Source organism: Delphinus delphis, chromosome 17 (genome assembly GCF_949987515.2).
Source record: "Delphinus delphis chromosome 17, mDelDel1.2, whole genome shotgun sequence".
Taxonomy (NCBI): Eukaryota; Metazoa; Chordata; class Mammalia; order Artiodactyla; family Delphinidae; genus Delphinus; species Delphinus delphis.
In genome coordinates this window covers 70,093,727-70,114,315 of record NC_082699.1, presented here as the reverse complement: position 1 = coordinate 70,114,315, position 20,589 = coordinate 70,093,727, and the positions used below count along the sequence as shown (strand labels likewise).

At 44.8% G+C, this 20,589-nt stretch overlaps 1 protein-coding gene across 1 annotated transcript in view; it reads left to right on the top strand.

Annotated features, from left to right (window-relative positions):
• The window catches only part of ASAP1 (ArfGAP with SH3 domain, ankyrin repeat and PH domain 1), a 273,045-nt gene that overhangs the window by 200,589 nt on the left and 51,867 nt on the right, over positions 1-20,589 (top strand). Inside the window, exons 12-14 of the mRNA XM_059995202.1 lie at positions 2,246-2,315; positions 18,323-18,410; positions 20,496-20,544. Of these exons, the coding sequence (XP_059851185.1) occupies positions 2,246-2,315; positions 18,323-18,410; positions 20,496-20,544 (207 nt within the window). The remainder of the gene's footprint in view (positions 1-2,245; positions 2,316-18,322; positions 18,411-20,495; positions 20,545-20,589) is intronic.

Genomic DNA, 20,589 nt, shown 5'->3' with positions numbered 1-20,589 from the left:
AAAGAGCTGTTCCAGATGCCTTTTACAGTCTTCCAGGGATTGAAGTTTTTTCCATTAAGAGAATTTTGTAAAGACCTAAATAAATTGAAATCTGAAGGTGCAATGTCTGGTGAATACAGAGGATGAATCAGAACTTCCCAGCCAAGCTGTAACAGTTGTTGCCTGGTCATCAAAGAAACATGCAGTCTTGCGTTATCCTGGTGGAAGGTTATGCGTTTTCTGTTGACTAATTCCAAACACTTTTCATCAAGTGCTGCTTTCAGTCGGTCTGATTGGGAACAGTAGTTGTTGGAATTAATCGTTTGGTTTTCCGGAAGAAGCTCGTAATAGAGGACTCCCTTTCAGTCCCACCATATACACAACACAACCTTCTTTGGATGAAGACTGGCCTTTGGTGTGGTTGTTGGCGGTTTATTTTGCTTGCCCCATGATTTCTTCCATTCCACACGATTGTACAGTATCCACTTTTCATTGTCCATCACAATTTATTTTAAAAACGGAATGTTTTCATTACATTTAAGTAGAGAATCACATGTAGAAATACGGTTAAGAAGGTTTTTTTCACTTATCTTATGTGGAACCCCAAGCATCAAAGTGATTCACATAACCAGGCTGGTGCAAATGATTTTCAAGCCTTGATACGGATATTTTGAGTATGTCGGCTGTCTCCCATATGGTATAATGTTGATTGTTCTTGATTCATCTCTCGATTTGATCACTGTCAACTTCAACTGGTCTACCCGACAGTGGAGCATCGTCCAGCGAGAAATCTGCAGCACGAAACTTCACAAACCACTTTTGACAGGTTCGATCAGTCACAGCACCTTCTGCATACACTGCACAGATCTTTTTTTGCGTTTCAGTTGCATTTTTACCTTTCTTGAAATAACAAAGCATAATATGCCGAAAATGTTGCTTTGTTTCTTCCATCTTTAATATTAAAATGGCTACACAAAAATTCACCACTTTTGATGTCTTTTTTTAAATGCATGCTGATATGACAGCTGTCACATGCAGTCTAACAACTGTTTCCAATGAAGTTAAAGACAACTAAGTGCTACTAGAGCCATCCTGTGCTACTAGAACCATCTTATGGGAAAAACCGAACGAACCTTTTGGCCAACCCAATAACGACAAGTTATACATGACTTGCTGCCTCTGCTGCCCTGCTCTCAGATGAGCACCGTCATCTCTCCTGGACTATTTTGGTGGCCTCCTAACTGGTCTCTCTGTCACTCACTCGTCGCTTCTCCGGTTCATCTCCACACAGCACGTTGGGCTGTTCCCAAAGCCATTCCCCACCTCTCTCTCCAGCCTCATTTGGGCCATTTTCTCCCCTGGTCCTTCCACACTTGCCGTCTTTCTGTTGCTTGAACAAATGATTCTGTTTCACAGTAAGTAAGTAGAATCTTGATTATTTGCTTTACTAATTATCATCCTTTAAAAGAAAGTTTCTTATTTTCTGATTGTGGATATGTGCTCCTTGGCTTTATCTAAGACATGTCGATTTTCATTTTGTTTTAATTTGTTTGTTAAAATTGCAACTATTTCTCCTACACATTTCTGGGATCACTGTCAGTTTTGCTCATCATTCTTCCCATGCATTCAACAGATGTCTTCTGGGAGTCCTACATGCCAGGCCCTGTTGTAGACACTGGGACGATAACATTAAGACTATAACATTGAAAGTCCTTATCATTATAGAGCTTACATTCTCAACAGGGAGACAGGTGATAACGAAGGAAATATGTTTATACATATATGTATATGCCTGTAGAAGACTTACAGTGCTGTTTTATAGGCCTGAAATTTTAACATAATTAGATGATACCAGAATTATCTTAAAGCAGCTTGCTTTTTCAATCAACAGTGTGCTTTAGAAATCTGTTTATGTAGGTCTGCACATATGTAGTTGTTTTCTTCTTTTAAACTCCTACATAATAATACTCTGTAGTATGAATGTAACTATAATCACTTATTCATTCCTCCTATTAGATTTCTGTTGTTTCTGTTGTTTCCCATTTTCACTATCGAAAACGGTGCTATAATGAGCATCCTTGTGCATGCCCACTAGTCTGAATTACCCTCCACCTGGGATAATAAAAGGCAACCGAAATTTTCTGGTTTGTGTGGTTTTTGGTTTGGGGTTGGGGTTTTTTGGTAATGACTGTTATGCAAAATAACTATGTTATGATAGTTACGTGAATCAGGTACTGTATCAGCTTGTGTTTGACTCCCTCCTTAGGATCCGGAAAGTGTGGCAGAGAAGGAAGTGCTCCGTCAAGAACGGGATTCTGACCATCTCCCACGCCACAGTAAGTGTGTCTGGTAATTTCCCAAGCTGTGTCTGTGATGCCTTCTGGCCACGTGGACTGGAAAGCAAACACGTGCTGTAACCAGCCGTGAAAATTTCCCCAGGTGCCTTTAATGTATGGATTAGGTCAGGGGGGTTAGGATATTCCTTTACAAAAGAAATTGGTCCTTTCTTCCTGCTTCATCTCTTGCTCTGCCACAACTTTTTGTCTTCTGCTCCCTGAAACTGAATTAGGTATTCTTTTACTTTATAGTCTCATCTTTGGGGAAGTATTACTGGTTGTTCTGAAAAACCTGAAGTTTTCTGAATTATAAAGATGGCAGAGGGTGTTGTGTTCTATACATGAAAAAGTAATGTAGGGAATGAAACAGTACGTGTTACACTGTTCAATCTTTTTTTTTATTGTTACTATTTATTTAAATTACTCAAAAAGCCCCTCAGTATGCTAAAGGATTAAAACATATAAATAAAACAGCGGAATACTGGAATTTCCTCAATTATGACCCCCCTTATTTTAGGAATAAAGGCAGTCTAATAGAAAGTGGAAAATAATAAAGCCAGGTTACTAACATTTACATTCTGTTTCCCTTCAGATTGTTGTATACCTATATATTATGTAGTTATACTTACAGTCTATCAGAATTTTTATTTTTATGCTTCGTATCACCCATTTCCAACTAAAAGTTCCGGTATCGACAAAATCCCTGTACTTGTCAAAAAGGTCCAGTCTTGGTGGTAGTCAGACATGCACAGTAAAACAAGGAATTACTATTTTGCCCTTTTAAAAATAGCAAAAAAAATTTTTTTAATCATAAAGATGCAAAGATTATCGTGGAAGACGTGACAAGTAGGAATGGAAACAGCAAAGTGTAGCAAGAATCTTGACAGAGGTGCATTCAGTTTAACCCAGTGACCCCAGCTTGGAGAGGCTTGTAGTTAGAGTGCAGTAGCCCGTGCCGAGTGATACTCTTCAGTTCTGTGAGCAGTTAGCTGCTAGCAGGATAGTAGAAACAAGGGATGAGCATCTACTACACTGGCTCAGATTTACCTCTGTGGAGGCGGAAAGAAAGTGCCGCTTATTAAGCACTTCCTCGCGCCAGATACTTCATAAAGTTTATTCCATTTAGTCCTCCCCACAGCCCACGTGGTATTAGAATCTTCATTTCACAGATGAAGAAAATAAGGCACAGAGAAGCACCATGACTTGGCTGGTAACTGGCAGAGTTGGAAACTCAGGCTTGGGTCTGTCTAGCATTGGGCCTTACGCCCCTTCCAGGCTGCACTCACCCCAGGGCACTTAATCAGGTCCTGTTCATCTCCCTTCAGCCCCTTAACAGACCTTGACACAATGTGGTCGGTACACACCTGTGGCCAAACCCTTCCAGGTAGTTGCTTATACCTGCATCTTAAAAATTATTGGCCTTTATGCAACTTGAGCAGTTATGTCATCTCTGTCCTTTTCCTCCTGCAGAAACCTTGGGCTGATTCCTCAGAGGTCTTCAGCTTCCCTCAGACAGCCCAGCTGAGATTTTTAACTATCATGCCAGTTGGGACAAGCCACCCATCTGATACCAGAAATCCTGCTGGCAGACTTAGATCAGTTAGTAATTATCACTGAGGCTGTCTAACAGTTAGTCATTTATTCAGCAGTGTTTTAATAAGCTTCCACTCGGCCACGTGCTGGACTAGGCATCAAAAATACACAAGTGGAAAATGAGATAACTTTGACCTGCTCATGTTTAATTCCATACACAGTTAACCTTAGGAAATGAGTCCTATGAATAACTTCTGACAGTAATAACATTAGTTGATATTAAGTAAGTACTTACTATGAGCCCAGTTATAGAAAATGCTTTATACAGATTACCGTATGTAATTGTTGCCACAAGCTACCAGATAAATCTGTTATTAAGAGGGTTTAAGTGTCTTGCCCAAGTCCCACAACTGGCAAATGCTAGGATTTCACTCTTAAAGCCTCTGTGAGGGCTTAATGGTTTGTTGGCTAAGGAGGGACTGACCCTACTCATTATTTTGGTGATTAAAATACTTGTGGGGCTGTGTCGTAAAGGTTTCTGACCACATGATCCAAGATCAGAACCACTTAAGGGAATAGATAACACTTCCTGAGTGTACACCCTGGGCTGGGCACTCCTTGCTCTGAGCACATTACCACAGCCCGTCTTACATTATTATTAGCTTCTGTTAACTCCTATTCCATAGATGATGAAACCGTCTCCATTCTAGCCCTGTGTGACAGTGCAGATTCCCACCATCTAACTTTGACTTTTCAAAAGCACTGCTATCATCCCATCTCATCATCATCGTCCTGGTGGCTGATGTTTTTGGAATGCTTACCACGTGCCAGGCATCCACCAGCGCCTTGATTAATGCGTGCTAACATTTAATCCTCAACAACCCTGAGTCAGAGGTGAGGTTGTTGTCTCCATCTTACAGATGAGGGAGCCGGGGCTCAGAGAAGTTCACCTCGCAAGGTTACCCAGCTAACAAATGGCGCGGCTGGGAATCTGGTGCAGGCTGGGACTCCACACACCCGGACGTTAACTCCCCCTCACCTGCAACCCCAGTTCCTCCCCAGCTTGGGGTCCCAGGACACAGCCCTGAACCGGGGGTGCCTAAGAGTCAGTGTTTGCGAGAGGCATGTGCCTGTATGAGCCAGCTGGGATTCTCTGATGGCCTGAAACAGGACGTGACCCCTGAGCGGCGATTCATTTATTATAAGGACAGTACAGTACAGGCAGCCCTGCAGTTTTGTGATCAGAACCTCAGTGTGGCCTGTCTTGGGTCAGGTATCCTATACTCTTGGGCAACTGCAAGGTGGACCTACCTCGGGGCGAGTCCCAAAGGCATCCAGGGTGGTCTTAGGACTGCAGCAGTCAGAACAGTGCTCTTCAAGTCGCTGGAGTCCCAAGAGACATTCCAGCTGCTGCGCTGTAAGGTATAGATGGAACATGTGGTCCTCAGTTGCCTGAATGTGATGGTGCCTGGCCTTCAAGTCACTTTCCTGAGCCCAACTCATGTCTAATAGTGTCTGATCTTACTAGCTGAGTTAGGTGTAAGCAGTGTGACCCTCTGAGTTGGGTCTAAATCTTGTGCAAGAGCAGACATAAAAAACAGAGAGGCCCCAGGGGAGTGTTAGGACTTCTCCACTCCCGGGAAGTATTCTTCAGGTTAAGTGTGCTAAAGTGAACATTTCCAACCATTTGACTTTATGTAGATCCAGAGCTTTTAGTTAAAAAGTCGCTGTGTGCGCCCTGTCTTCACGTTCTTCTTGCCTTGGATTCGTCTGGCCGTAACAGTCCTCAGTAAGCATTCTGACAAGTTACTAATGGCCTTATCCTATTCCATCGATTTGCTTCTCTTAAGAACCTGCTGTGGGAGATCACAGAGATGATCCAGCGAGTCAGCGGCACTGCTCACGTGTAGTTTACATGGCCTTGGGTAGTATGCTGAAAATAAAAACAGACGTTCTCTTCCACCCTCCCTTCTTCTTTCCTGCCAAACACGTCATTGTGGCCAAGTCAGCTGTTTCTGTGCTTCCTTAAGGCTCTAATCAACAGCAGACATCACATCAGCGGCATTGTTTAGTGGCTAAGAGAATGGACTGTGGCATCTGTCAGATTTGAGTCTGAATCCCAGCTTCGCCATTGACCGTGTGACCTTGAGAAAAATATTTAACTCCTCAAGGGGCTAGTAAGGATTAAATGAGATACCATGCTGTGTGTGGGCCACAGTTCCTAGCAGTTGTTGCTATTAGTGTTACCTCCTCAGATGTTGCTGGCGGTACTGAAACCTATTGACAGTTAGTTGGCCTCTCCTGCTATAAACGTTGGAAATTGTGGGTCTACCTCTCCTGCCCCCGGAGCAGCCCAGAGGAAGATGGGATTCTCCACCTGATTTCTGACTGCCTCTCACTGGTCTGTGTTAACCTGTTCCCCACTTTTCACTGGCTTTAGGCCACACTTTTTTGCTGCCAGTTATATCACTTTGTAGTCACATAACCTGCTCCCACAGAAAGATCTCTGTAGCCAGCTCTAGCTGGCTTCTCCAGACTTTGCAAACACCACTGATCACTTAGAATCAGGTTGAAGGTCAAGGCCAGCAGTTTCCTGGGAAAACATATGGAATTCAGTGATCATTGGAAAAGTGGATAAACGAACTTTTTTATCAGAAAATACAGGGCTTTTGTTTGGGACCCCTTAACGCAGGGGAATTCCTCCTTCTTGAAGGGCCCCAGTCACTTCTGCAGGTTGTTCTTGTCAGGTTGACCAGGAAAGGGTCGGGTATGCATTTAGATTAATGAGCTGCAGTCTGCTGGCTTAACCACATATGCGAGACCTGCCCCAGGGGCCATTCATCTCCCCAACTTACTGTTCTAGGAAGAAATCCACTTTGTGTACACCTGCAAGATTTGCTCCCATCCCTAGAAGATTTCATCTACAAATTCATTGCTTCATGTACCTGTTCAAAGACATAATTTTTTTTTTTAATTTACTCTTTAAAGTAATCCAGCACTTTGGGAATCAAATTCAGTTGAGAATCTCTGAATCTGCTGTAACAGTAATATTGATAGTATCTAGTATCTGCTCAGCACAGCACATGATGTTTGCATTTCAAAATGCTAATTCTAACAAATCTATGGCAAACATTTTAGTCCGCCTCAAAGCTTAAGGATAAAAGTGTTTATATCAAACCACTAAACTATTACAAATAAATTTCTGTACCCTTGTATTGTTTGCTTGTACTTTTTTTAACTATAAGCATTATAGTATATAATAAAACAAATTATCAAAGAAAGTATATGAATTATAGGTGAAATATTACTTTATTATAATAATCCTGAAAAATTAATTTCAAGAGTATAAGAAGCTTTGCTTCTCAAAAACCCTTCCTGAATTTATTAACCCCAGTGTCACATACGGTTCAAATATGGGTTGGCAAAAGAAAGATGACTGCCATTTATTGAGCATTGAGAGCGTGCCCTGCACTCAGTCTTCTGCCTACACCTGCAGGCGTGGTTCACGGTCTTCATTTTTCACTAGTCTGGAAGATCTTAGGAGGTGGAAATTATGTCTTACTCACCTTTGAATTCCCAGTGACTAACACACTGCCTGACATGTAGTTAGTGCTCAGTGAATACTTTCTGAATGAAGTTGCATTTCGTAGATGAAGAAAGTAAGGCTCAGAGAGATTAAATCCCATGCCCAGGGTCACATAGTCTGTAAACAGCTGAACCAGTTTTCAGACCCCAAAGCCAGTTCTCTTTCTACTACATGATAGGCCTTTCCTCCGATGTCAGCTTGTCGTGAGGTCTTTGAAAGGTCTGTGAAGAATAGTTCTTTGGAATGAAACTCCTTACCTTGTTGAGTCAATCATAGGGTCTCAGGGTAAAGACAGCTCTAAGGGTTTCCAGGAGTGGGGAGCAGAGGAGTCGGGGTCATGAAGATGTTACAGGGGGTCCATGAACTTATCTTTGAATCTGAAGACTGATTTTTTAAAGTCATACATTCTTTAAATGCCTGCAGATGCTCTTATGATTAACACTGTAGCAATCATTAAATTCATAGCCACTCCTTTCTCAACACTAAAAATGCTTTCGGTATCACACAGAAGTCCACTAAGGTTTGATTTTTACTCTAAAAGTTTGAGAAGCCAACTGAACCGGACCAGGCGGAGCCTCTTTAGATGATTCTTGGTGGGCTGCACGTTTTAGGAGGATGAGATCAAGAGCATAGCCCTCTGAGTCAGCCTGGAATTCAATGCCTCTTCAGCTGCTTATTGTGTGTGGCTTTTAAGGTACTTAATTTTACTCCTCACTTGTTAAATGGGATACTGACAGTACCTGTCTTTCAGTGTTGTGAGAATTAAATGAGATGATGCATTTAAAGCTTTGTAGAGCCTGGACCCCACTAAGTGTCTGGTAGACCTAATAATTAGTCGCATCACCTGGGTGAGCCGAGGTGGGGTGACAGCATCCAGCACCAGGGGCCAGACTGCTATGATGGAGTCCAGATGACACTGCGTCCCTCACAGTACTGCCGGATTCATAGGTGTGTGTAAGGATTAAACCAGTTCATTGATTATAAGGAATTAGAACACAATGTGGGGCGGAAGTAGCACAAAATAATTGTCAGCTATTATCATTGCTATTACTATTGTCTTCTTCCCTAATGTGTTAACATCTCAATTTTAATTTGATTTATTGGAATTCCTTTGTATTGCTATTTCCTTACCCCTCGAGGTACTTAATGAAGCCGGTTTGGGGCACCTGTCCTCTCAAAGGAATTTCATTTCTTCCTATTAGAGGCGAACAGCACTCCTGACAGCTCCAGGGCATTGCACTAAAGCAAGAATCTGATGTCTCTCTCCCTGTCCTTGGGCTCTTTAGACCCACAGACATTTTCCAAGGACTATTCTCTGTGCTCTCCAGAGCCCTGAAGATAACGTTCAGCTGCGAGGGCTTTAACAGATGCGCTGAAAGCCCGTTCACAATGGGCTGCTCCCTGCCTCGAAGTGCGCTTAATAACCTGATTTCTGTGATTGGCCTCCATTGCTTTCTGAGGCTACTCTGGACTCTGCCCAATTGCACGTCTTTATTCCCATTGTCACTACAAGAAGAGACTATTTTCCTTACCCCCAGTGATTAGAAGCAGCACTGTGAATTGTAAAAGAACAAACTTTGGAGCTAATTAGACCTGGGCTTAAACTCCTGTACAAGCTGTAGGACCTTGGATAAGTTACTTAAGTCTTTGGAGCCTCAGTTTTCTCCAATGTAAAATGGGTATAATTTGCTTATTAAGATGTCTTACTCCTTTCTAAGCAGGCACGAGGCCAGGTACTACGGAAGCAGTGGTGAATTAGTGGCCCCTGTCCTCTTGGAGCCTGGGGTAAACAAAGGCTAAGTGCTGTAAAAGAAGTGAGCAGGTGCTGGGATAGAAAATAAGAGGGGCAGCCCCACTGGTGTGGGCAGGGAAGGCGTCTCTGCAGATGGCATTGATCCTGCTGAGGAGCAGTCCCCTCAGAGCGAAGAGGACAGTCCAAAGTGCTGAGGACAGAAAGCGTGTTCGGAGAACCCAAGAGAAGCCAATATGGGTAGAATGGTATCACTTTCCTTACTCGCTTTTAAGAGACATTTGGAGGTTTAATTAAACACTCTTTAAAAGCTATTGCTATCTGGGCTTCCCTGGTGGCACAGTGGTTGAGAGTCCGCCTGCCGATGCAGGGGACGCGGGTTTGTGCCCCGGTCCGGGAAGATCCCACATGCTGCGGAGCGGCTGGGCCCGTGAGCCATGGCCGCTGAGCCTGCACATCCGGAGCCTGTGCTCTGCAACGGGAGAGGCCGCAACAGTGAGAGGCCCGCGTAACGCAAAAAAAAAAAAAAAAAAAAAAGCTATTGCTATCCAGATGCAAAAAAAAAAAAAAAAGGGAGAGAATTCAAGGATGAACTTAAAAAATACTTTATAGTTGGTATACCAAAAATTCCAATTAAGCAAGAACCATAAAAAATTTCTGTACAGCATCCTGAACCAGTGTTTTTAATTCCTATTTGAATTTCTCCCTCCTCCATTGGAATAATAATTCTCTATTTTATGCCCCTTCCGTCGGCTTCAGGTGGTGCCTCTGTCCTTCACCTCATCAGTCAGCTCCTCACCCCACTGCCCTGGTGACATGGAGCTCCCTCTCCTCCCCCACTTTTTTTTTAAACAGAAGACCAGAGCTGACTTTCATAAATCAGGTGCAAAATGCAGCCTCAGGTCCTAAGGCACTGGTGTTGAATCTTCTAAATAGTCACAGTGACCAGCAAAAGGAACACAGCTGTTCCACGCAGATAGTGTTATTGGGACATAAAAATAAGCAGCACTATTTCCAAAACGCAGGCGGTCCCTGTGGAATATCTCTGTAGGCGTCTGCCATATTGCAGATAACAGACCTGACGACATTGACGGTTATTAGAGGGCTTCCCAAACTCAAGTTCCATAAAATATAAGTTTAGAAATCTAACTGGTTATGTTTTACAGGTTGTTTATTCTTCTAAACAATATATTCAGCAGCGATTTTTACTCGATTTGAATCCTGGAGAAGGAGCTTCTCCTTTTCACTGTTTGAATCCCAAGATGTGATTTGCAGTCCTGACTGTACATTAGAATCATCTGGCTTCACTCCCAAAGGTTCTGATTTAGTTGGTCTGGTGCTGTGAAGCCCAAGGATTGCTTCCCAGGTAATTCTGGTGCTCAGCCAGAAGGGGAATCCCTGAGCCCCTCCCCCATTGTTTGCCAGTGGTGTAATTCAAAAGGACAAACAGACAGGAGGGGCGGGTAGTAAGGTGGAAACCTGCAGCCAATTTCAAGGACTTCTGTAAGGTTTGTGAACTGGCGTGGACCTCATTCAGAACTCGGCCACTTTGAAGTCTGAGTCTCCCTACCTCCCTTTTTATTCTAGTTGAGGGTCCTTTTAATAGATGAAGCAATAAAATCAGAGCAGTGGGCAGGTCTAAGCTCCTCTCTAAGCTCCTCTCCATTTCGAGTCCCCAGCGTTTCTGGGCCCTTTAGCCCCCTCTTCCGGTTCCCCTCTGTCTGTCTGGAGTCCCCTCACTTCGCTTGCATGCTCTTTTCATACAGAAGGCAGGGCGCTCTGCTTCCCCTTCCTCCACCCTGCCCATGGCACACAGCCTCAGTTCACCCTCTGTAACCCTCCTGTCACACAGGATCTGGTGTTCTCTCTGAACCTGAGTGACTTTAACGGGTAACTCTCCCAGAGGTGGTTGCATTTTTAACAGGGAATACCGCCTTAATCTAGAAGGATGTTGATGACAGTATAGAATCTTAGGTGTCAGCTATGTGGACGCCATTAGAGGAGATATTTGGGAAATAATAGCTATAAAAATAGTAACTACCATGCATTACGCACACACCCCATGCTAGTTTCATGTTTTCCCACTTAAGTTTCATAGCAGCCTCATAAGGTAGTTGCCGTTACCGCCATTTTAAGGGGAAAAAGTCAAAGTCACACAACCAGCAGGTGCTTGCGCCAGATTTGAACCAAAGAAGTTGAATTCTGGAGCCCGTACCACCTCCCACCTGAAGGGGGAGCACCAGCACTTGTCCAGACATTGCCTGGGTTCATTGTCAGCGGAGAAGGCGTTGTCTCCCTTCTCTGTGACAAGAAGAATTGGGACTCAGGAGAGCTCATAGCTTCAGGATGGACGACTGGGCCTAGACTCAGACCCGGGTCTGATTGCCTCCAGAATTACGTTTTTCTCTCCATTCTACCGTGTACCTTAGAGTTTGAGTAGTAAATTGCTTTTGTAAATTAACAGAACAGTGTATTGCTCCAGACAACCAAGCAGGAGCCTCAGTGTGGCTCCATGAAAGCCGGGTATTTATGACAGTGTCTCGTTCTGGCTTTAGAGACCGAGAATTGCACCCGGCATCGCCTTTTGGCTAGTACTCCAGAATCACAAGCGTGTCACAAGGGTGCTGGCGCTGCCTGGGCTTTGAGGAGCTGCCAAAGGAATCTCTCCTGCTTTCATGTTGAGCAGAGATTGTTGGAGCCTCTGGACTTGACTCTTAGATGAAGAAGGGAGGGTGAAATTGAAGGATTAAAGTGGTTACTACAGTTAAATAGGAAATGGGAATTTAAACGTTCTATACTGGGGCTTCCCTGGTGGCGCAGCGCTTGAGGGTCCGCCTGCCGATGCAGGGGACACAGGTTCATGCCCCGGTCTGGGAGGATCCCACATGCCGCGGAGCGGCTGGGCCCGTGAGCCATGGCCGCTGAGCCTGCGCGTCCGGAGCCTCGTGCTCTGCAACGGGAGAGGCCACAGCAGTGAGAGGCCCGCGTACCGCAAAAAAAAAAATTCTATGCTGGCCCAAACGTTATATACTGGCAAATAGTAGGCGCTCAGTAAATGTTTGTGGAAATGACTAAATGATGAATATCTAGCACATTGGTCGGATGAGGTAACATCAGTCCCACTTCTTAATCAGGAGCCCTGATAACCTCTTTTTTTTTTTCCTGTTTACAGCATTGTTTAATGTTGATTCTAGAGTGGAACATACTCTCAGAAGTCGTGACAAGTTCATTACTGCCATAAGAAATTTTCAAGAAAATCTCCACTTGTAAATAGATCTTTCTTGCACGTGCACACATGTTCTGCCAACTAGAAATCGGTCCTGTGGTTTAAATGGTTGGGAGGTTTGAGGGAATTCCTAGTCATCGTACTCTAGGATGAATTGCTTCAGTTGGGTGATCAGTTCCTTCTCCCCTGAGCTGTCTGAAGGCTCACTAAACAGATGGGGGAGCTCTAATTGTGGCCACAAGATAGTAATTTTGGAATGTGGAACAGGTGGAGAATAAGTGAGACTTCTCAGGCGTATTAAGTGATCTGGAAGGGAAAGGAGGGAACTGGCCATTCCAGGGTAGGAAGAACCAGAAAGGGAAAAAGAAGATGTTTTCACTGACTCTGCAAATGTCCCGAGGGTCTGTCTGGACAGGGGAACAGCGTGATAAATGCGGAGAGCTCTGGGAAGAAATTGGTTCGAATCCAAGCTTTGCTTTTTACTTTGTGTAAAACAGTGATCAGTTTATTTTCGCCTTCCTGACCCTTGGTTTTCTCTTGTGTAAAATGGGTACAGTCACCGTACCTAGCCCATAGGGGTATTGCAAGAGTAAAATAATAAAATTTATATACAGTATCGAGTACTTTAGTTGCTCGGTAAACGAAAACGTCTGTCTTGCCCCAAAGAAACCAAAATGCTTTCCAGAAACCAAAGTTTTAATGTACTAAAATTTTGGAGATAAGCTCTTTCTGCAGTGCTGGGTGTTCACTGTGTACTTAACTTCTTGTCAGGGGGTTATTGTGGTTGTTCATTGTGTGCCAAACGTATGTGTCCCTCTAGGGCGTGGTAGGTGTCCAAATAAATATTTATTGAACAAAAAATTGAAATGCCTGTAAGAATCTGAACAGCAGTGTTAACAAGCGTTAGCCTAGGAAGTGCAGAGAGCTTTATTATTTTATTTTTACTTCTATCTACACAGCAGGCTCAGCCTGGCTGGGTCAGGCTTATTTCCCAAGTAATTAATGATGTTCACTTCTTGTTTGTGAAGCAGAGCAGTTCAGCAAGATGGTGGGGAGAAATAACTTCATTTCTGGATACTAATTCCAGTAGCAGCTGTTTTCTGCTCACAGAAATATGCCTGCGCTAACGACTTCATGCTTCCAGCAAAATCACTTCACCGCAGTGCATGCCGAGCTGTCTAAGGAGCAACGTGTGGTGTTTTTTTTTCTTTCGGGAGATGCAGAAACATTCGTCAGAATCGACTCATTCTGTTTGTGCACACATTTCTGATGACTTTCCCAGCTGAACGGCATCCTCTGGTTTGGGTGGCAGAGCATTATGTCACAGGGCTAATACCTTCATCGCTTCTGTGCAGGGAACGTGTCCAGAGCTTCCCTAGTGGAAACATTTTCAAAACCTGCAAATGGCTTTGCCACATGCTTGTGTAAAAATGAACTCTTCTCTGTATAATGGTAACTGGAGAAAGCAATTTGCAAAACAGTATATACAAATTGAACCAACCCATTTTTTCTAAGAACAGACATTTCACACACACACGTATCTTGTTAAAATCCGGTATTAACAATGACTGTCTCTGGGTGTGAAAGTGGGATTAACAAGTAACGTTCAGTTTTTTCTTTGCACTGTGTCTAGCTCCGAGTGTTTCCTCAGTGAATATGCATTCTTTTAGTGAAAAGTAAAACCTGTATAAGGACAAGCCTCAGAGTTTCAGGGTACAGAGCCAAAACAGTCTTCATTTTTGAAAGGTATCGAAATTGTATTTGGGGTAGAGCACTTGTAGCTTTTGAAAGATGCTGCTCAGCGGAGCCTGCAGGGGCCGCGGGCCCCTTCACTCATCGTTCAGATGCAGAGCCTGGGAGAACCGCATACCAGGTCGAGGTTACTTGGGGAATAATTTATTGAAAGTCTCTTTCTTGCCGTATCTTGAGTCCCTGGCCCCCAGTACAATGACCCTGGCTTTAATTCAGGCCCCCATCATTGCTCATGTGTCTTACTCTCTCGGCCTCCTCCACCAGCTGTCCCCCTGGATGCAAGTGCACTGCAGATCTCCTGGGATGGGACAAGAGTCCTTAGCACCACATGCAGCGCCCTCCCTGCTTCTCCTTCCGCATCACCTACTGCCTTGTCCCTTGCATTCCCCCAGGTACCTGCACCTGCCCCTCCTCTAAGCCCTCACTCAGGGGTGAGGCTGCCTCTGGAGCCTTATGGAAATCCAGCTCAGGCTCTGGGCCCTGCCGGGCACCAGGCACGTCCTAGGCCCGTGGTCGTGTCTGTTTCCCGTAGCTGCTGGGTGGCACAGACCACCTGTTCTTCATACGTGCTTAGATGTGGTAGAGACTTCATCACTATCTTCTCCAATGAATAAGTGAATAGGTGTTTCAAATAGGCTTCTAAAATTTCTCTTTGAGTCAATTTTGAAAGTCAAATGACCTGAGAAGATATTAAAATAGAAGCTAATCTTGGGAACCTTTGCTCTATTTCTAACCCTTATTCTCAGAAGGAGGTGTTCTCATGGGCTGGGGCTTCAGGCTGGTCCTGGGGGATTTTGTGTGGCTGTCTTTCCCATGGAAGCAGAAAGGAAGGAGGAATGGGCCTTTGGTCCACTCAACCCTGGATTCCGCTCCAGGCTCTGCTGCTTCCTTTCTAGGAGATTTTAGGAAAGTTGGTTAACCTCTCTGTGCCTCTGCTTCTTCATCTTACTTAGTAAAAGAAACTTAAACTAGTTCCCTCACAGGTCATACATGAGATAGTATATGTAAGGCCCCTGGAATGCATTCGTTCATTTGATAAATATTTGAGTGCCTGCTGCAGAAAAATGTGTGCCCTTAGTGGGAAGCAAGATAAGAAGTAAATAGGAGTGAGAAGACCCAGGAAGAAAACACAGCAGGGCGCAAAGGGGTAGGAAGTCTAGGGAGGGTGGTCAGGCCAGGAACCACTCCTCTGGGGAGGTGCCGACTGGGAGAGTCCTGGAGGGAGCAAGCAGGAGGTGTCCCTGGGAGGCCAGTGCCCCTCACCGCCGGCAGGGAGAACAGCAGGCCAAGCGGCAGGGGCCAAAGTCAGAAGGAGCCTGGAGGTGGTGCTTGGAGGTCCTGGCACAGCCTGGGGTTTTCATTCAGAGTGTGGTAGGAATCACCAACAGTGAGGACTCAATAAATACATGTTTCCTTGCCTTTTTATCCTTTCTTGTACTTAAACAGTATGAAAGCAGTTCCTAAACTGTTCCACAGCGTTGTATCCCAGGGGAAGTCATCTAGTCTCACTATGATTTTAGTCTGCTGAACCGCCGGGACAGATTATATCTTCGTTCATCGGTATACCTATACATTAGTACTAAATGTCGAGAAAGGACTGTGACATTTCGGCAAGTTATACAACCCTGGAGTTTCAGTGATGGCTAGTGATTCCGAGCTTTCTGGTCCCTTGGTCCATGTACTCTGCTTCAGCATCCTGCTCCACTTCCTGGTGTTCCTGGGCTCGGTACTGGCCGCATCGGCTGCTTCACCTGTCGAAAATTGTGTTCTCTGCTCTTCAGAGTCACATTTGGGGTGATAGGTCCTTTGTCTCACTGGCATTTGGGGACAGAATACTATGTACAGGCAAGACATGTCTGTGTCAAGTGAAGTTCATGTTGACGTGGCAGATGTCAGTCCAGACTTGACAAGCTTCCAAGGGAGTGTCACATGTCATTGTCACTGAAGTTGTGGGTCAATCATGCAGTGACTTAAACTGTGCAAAACCCTTGTCATCAGAAGCTTTCTGGTAATGTACTTGGAAGTAGCCCATGCTTTGAAATGAGAGGTGAATGGTGATATTTCATTTTCCAGGATTGGTTGATACTTAACTGAATATTTTTTCCTTCTTTAAAATTTTGTCTCTGTTACTTGGTTGTATATGTTGGTTGTTCAGAAGCAGTGGAGTCACAAACATTCAGGAAGAAAAAAGAAATCATCTGGTTAACCCTCTGTCACATTCACATGTGAATGGTGTCTCAAAAATTCTTAAGGTTTTCTCTACTTAGGTTAAGAAACTTGAAACCTCTTATTATGCATAATCAACTTAAACTTGGGAAGTTCTTCCTCACGTCTGGCTCATATCTGGCAATTTGAGTTCTGTGCAAATGCAAAACAGCTGCAGACCTTCCATGATAGCAACCCTTCACGACCTTGCAGACCATGATTAAGTCACTCCTCACCCTCTTTCCTCTGACTAAATAATGCCTTTAAACCATCTTCAAAGTTCCCGTTTTCCACTCCTTTAATCATCTGTTGATCTTCCCTAAGCTTTTCTGCATCCTCCTTTAAATGTGGATGCCAAATTGGAACATGGTGTTCTACAAAGTCTCACCAATAACCAGGCTCGCTACCTTTCCAGCCTGTCAGATGTCTTTGTCGATCATATGGGAAATCCAGCGATTTTATCAGCACCCCAAAAGATGAGGGACTAAACAGTTCGTTTTACAATGGACCCAGCCAAGGTTTGTGGTTGCAGCTGCTGGTTTTGGAGACGGGGGCCTTTAGCAACCCTACGCCAGGTCTATTCTAAGAAAATGTTTCAGGCCCGCAACCTTCTGCCTCCCCATCCTGGGTTTGGCAGTCAGTCTGTAGTACAGGAATCCTTTCCCGAGCCCTGGTTTCTCTTAGGCAAAACCGTCCTGTACAGGACTTTACTTCCGGTTTCCATGTCTAAGTCACATGTACATGCAAAGAATATGAAATCCCTGGGGGTCTCACACTTCCTCTCCCCCAACCAGAGAGCTTGCTTTGGAACAGATAGACTCAGGACAAAACGTGTTGCTTTCTGTGTCTAATCTCCTTGAAACCACAGAGGAGGATCTCAGAAGCTGTCCAGGAAGCACAGGAAGGTAAACGGAAATGAAGTGTCTGGTGCCCATTATTGAGAGTGAGAGGCTCAGCGCGTGTCGTTGAAATATTCTTGATCATAAGCCACTGGTGGGACCTGTCTCTACCGTCTCCCTCTCTGCTTTCCCTAAAGGCTTAAGTCGGATGTGGGTGGAAGTGTTCCTGGCATGGAGATTTTCGGAATCATGACTGTCAGCTGGGGTAGGCATGCAGGCCTGACTAAAGAGTGCATTGCTTATTTCCGCAGACTTCTGTTCAAGCAAAGCCCAGCCCAGGCACTCGGGCACTTCACCTTGGTCAGCTCCTTCCGGAAGCTGGCATTCACCATTGGCCAGCCTGTGATCTTGGACATGTGGGCAGGAGGGCCAGAAAGAGTTTTGACCAGAATGATTATGTGGCGAGACTCCTTTTAAGTAAAGCCTACATGAGCATGACTGTTTAGATGCTGCAGGCTCTGTATGAATTATGTGTGTGACCAAGAGACTTGCTGGAAAGTGATGGGAAATCCTCATCGTCTTAACCTCTCTCCAGATTTGGGGGCTCGTTAAGCAATGTCTCATTGCTAGTAGTTGTCCTTGTACTTTTGGGAGAAGTAATGTAAATGTCATGTTGTAACCAAAATTTGTGGATGCCTGAGACACCGGGTTTGGGGTGATTGGTTACTAGGGTCATTTTGAGTGAATGGAGGAAGTACGCTCAGCTACATTTCACAGGAAGATGCAGTAGTGAAAAGTGCCAACTCTTCGAGCTTGTGTGTGTGTAGGTTCCAGAAAGGCACCTTTCCATGGGTCATGCCCACTCTTCACTGAAAGCAAGATGGATTATCTCGATTCCATTCTGATTAGTCACCAGGATGTTTATACACAGTTAAAAGACATTTAGTAGGCCACCTAACATTTTTTTTTCCCTTCTCTAATGAGATTCAGAATTCCAGTGGGGTGAATTAGACCTTATCAAATTTATCATGACCCTGCACACCTGCCCCACGGGCACTGGGCCTGTGGGGAACAGCTGATGCTGCCCGTAACTTCTCCCTTTCGTCTTGTGTCCAGTCTAACAGGCAACCCGCCAAGTTGAACCTTCTCACCTGTCAGGTGAAACCGAATGCCGAGGACAAGAAGTCTTTTGACCTGATATCACGTGAGTCCGTTTTCTCCCGAGTCAGTTACTGTGCATTCTGCCACCAGCCTATTCCCGTTCTCTGGGTTGGAAGCCGCAGCTTTCCCAAGCAGGGCTCCTTGCTGTACGTACTGCACACGCAGCTCTGAGAAGAGCCCTGGGCCTCTCTGCACGGAGCCCACCTGCAGGTGGGAAGGCATAACCGTGTCAGATCTGACTGCAGTGGAGTAGAATCTAGATTTGTGCAGTAAACCAGACCAGTTCTTGGCCACAAGTACACAGCTTTATCCCCCGGAAGGATTTTTGTGAGCACACTCTCATTTCTCTCCTACATCTGCTGAATCAATCTTTGGTGTGAGACCCAGACATAGGTGTTTTTTAAGAAGTCCCTGGGTGATTCTAATGTGTAGCTGTGGTTGAGATGCGCAGACATAGACTTGACGACACGGATGTGCCACTGTGTGTGTCCAGCTGATTTTCCCAGTTGCAGAATCAAGCCCTGAAAGGAAAAAAACATCTCCCTGCTTCCAAGCAGAACTGCCTTCTGACTTCATGAGTCAATGACACCGTGCTCTGTCACTGTCTTATTCCATGGGTCAGAGTGTGTTTTTCTCTTGTGATGAGGTTGCGCAGTGACCCACCCACCCCCCAACTGAAGGCCTGTATTCTCACAGTCTTCAGAGTGAGGGGAGACTGTTTTCCTCCAGTCTGGCTCCCTGTGCTTTCACTGGTCCCATGGGTGTTCACGGTAGCTGAGGAGACATCTCTTTGTAAAGCAAGAGGATGGCAGTGCCGATGAAGTGACTCACAAATATTCTGAAATCCTCCAGCACTGACCTTCAGTGTTCATCGTTCTCTATAGAGCCCCACAGGACAGGCCAACCCACAGCCTATGATCTGTGTGTGTAGAGCACAGAAATACTCTCCTGTCCCTTGAAATCCTTCTGATGTAGTCCTGAGAAAGGAACAAACAGTCCCAGCCCAAAAGATGGACTCAGCTGTGAGACTCTGGGTGGAGTCTAAGCTGGATTCTACAGCACTTACTGAAGTTCAGATTCACCATGATTTTTATGACCGTGAGACTTCTTGGGTTACTGATGAGAAAGAAATACGAAAAGTTGGAATTATACTGTGACTTCAAAAGTTAAGAACCCCTCGATTTGAGAATCCATAGGTTATTAATAATAATTATTGAATGTCTAATATGTGCCAGGTGCTTTATAAACATGGGCAAACCTCTCAAAAGCCCTGTCGGTTTCCCGTTTCACAGAAGAAAAACCTGAGACTCAGAGAGGTTCAGCAACTCACACAAGGTCTCACAGTGGTGAGCAGGGATTCAGCCGAGACGCTTGGGCTGTAGCACCTGTGGCGTGTTCCTCTCTCTCAGGGAGATGGGGAGGGGGGCCTGCCCTGGAGCCAGTCACGTAGTGAGGGACGGGCTCGTAAGTAAAGGTGGTAAGTCAGTGGTAGTTCGACCTCAGTATGTAGAAACATTCTAGCAGATCCCACATTTTAAGGAAGAGCTTCCCTCATGTACACCTGCCCAAAGTAACCAAGCTAAGCTGCCCTCTCCTTACCTGAGTCGCAGCTTGAGGATGATCCTCCAGCAAGGCTTGAGCCCTTCTTCCCTGCAGCCTGATTCAACCAGAGGGGAGCCTGGGGCACGATGTGCCTGCTTGTCAGGGCTGCCCTGTGAGTTACTTATCATTTCTGGAAAGGAGTTTTTTAAAAAGGAAAGCCAGTGAGAGGCAAACTGAAAAGGAAAAGTAGAATACTGAGTTCGCAGGTAGCACTCTCCGATTTGTCACCGAGATCCACTTGACCAGGTAGGGACCCGTCCCCCTTCCCACTTGTTTTTTAAAAGAAGTGCTAGGCATTCACGTGGTGTTCACAGTTATTTTGTTGTATTCTTGTTGCCCTTCAGAAGAATTATATTGACAAAGTGAATCGTGTAACTGCTAAAACAAAATGTTGCAGAAATAAAATTATATTAAAATCCTGCTTTTAATGTGTTCCCCACCCCCCAGGAACTTTCAAAATTTGCATTAATACCTAAGGTATTCTGCTTTCTAAGGTTTTGCTTTTTTCTCTTTTTTTGTATTTTAGATAATAGGACGTATCACTTTCAGGCAGAAGATGAGCAGGATTATGTAGCGTAAGTAGTTCTGAGATAACGGCACGATGCCTTACATTGAAAAAG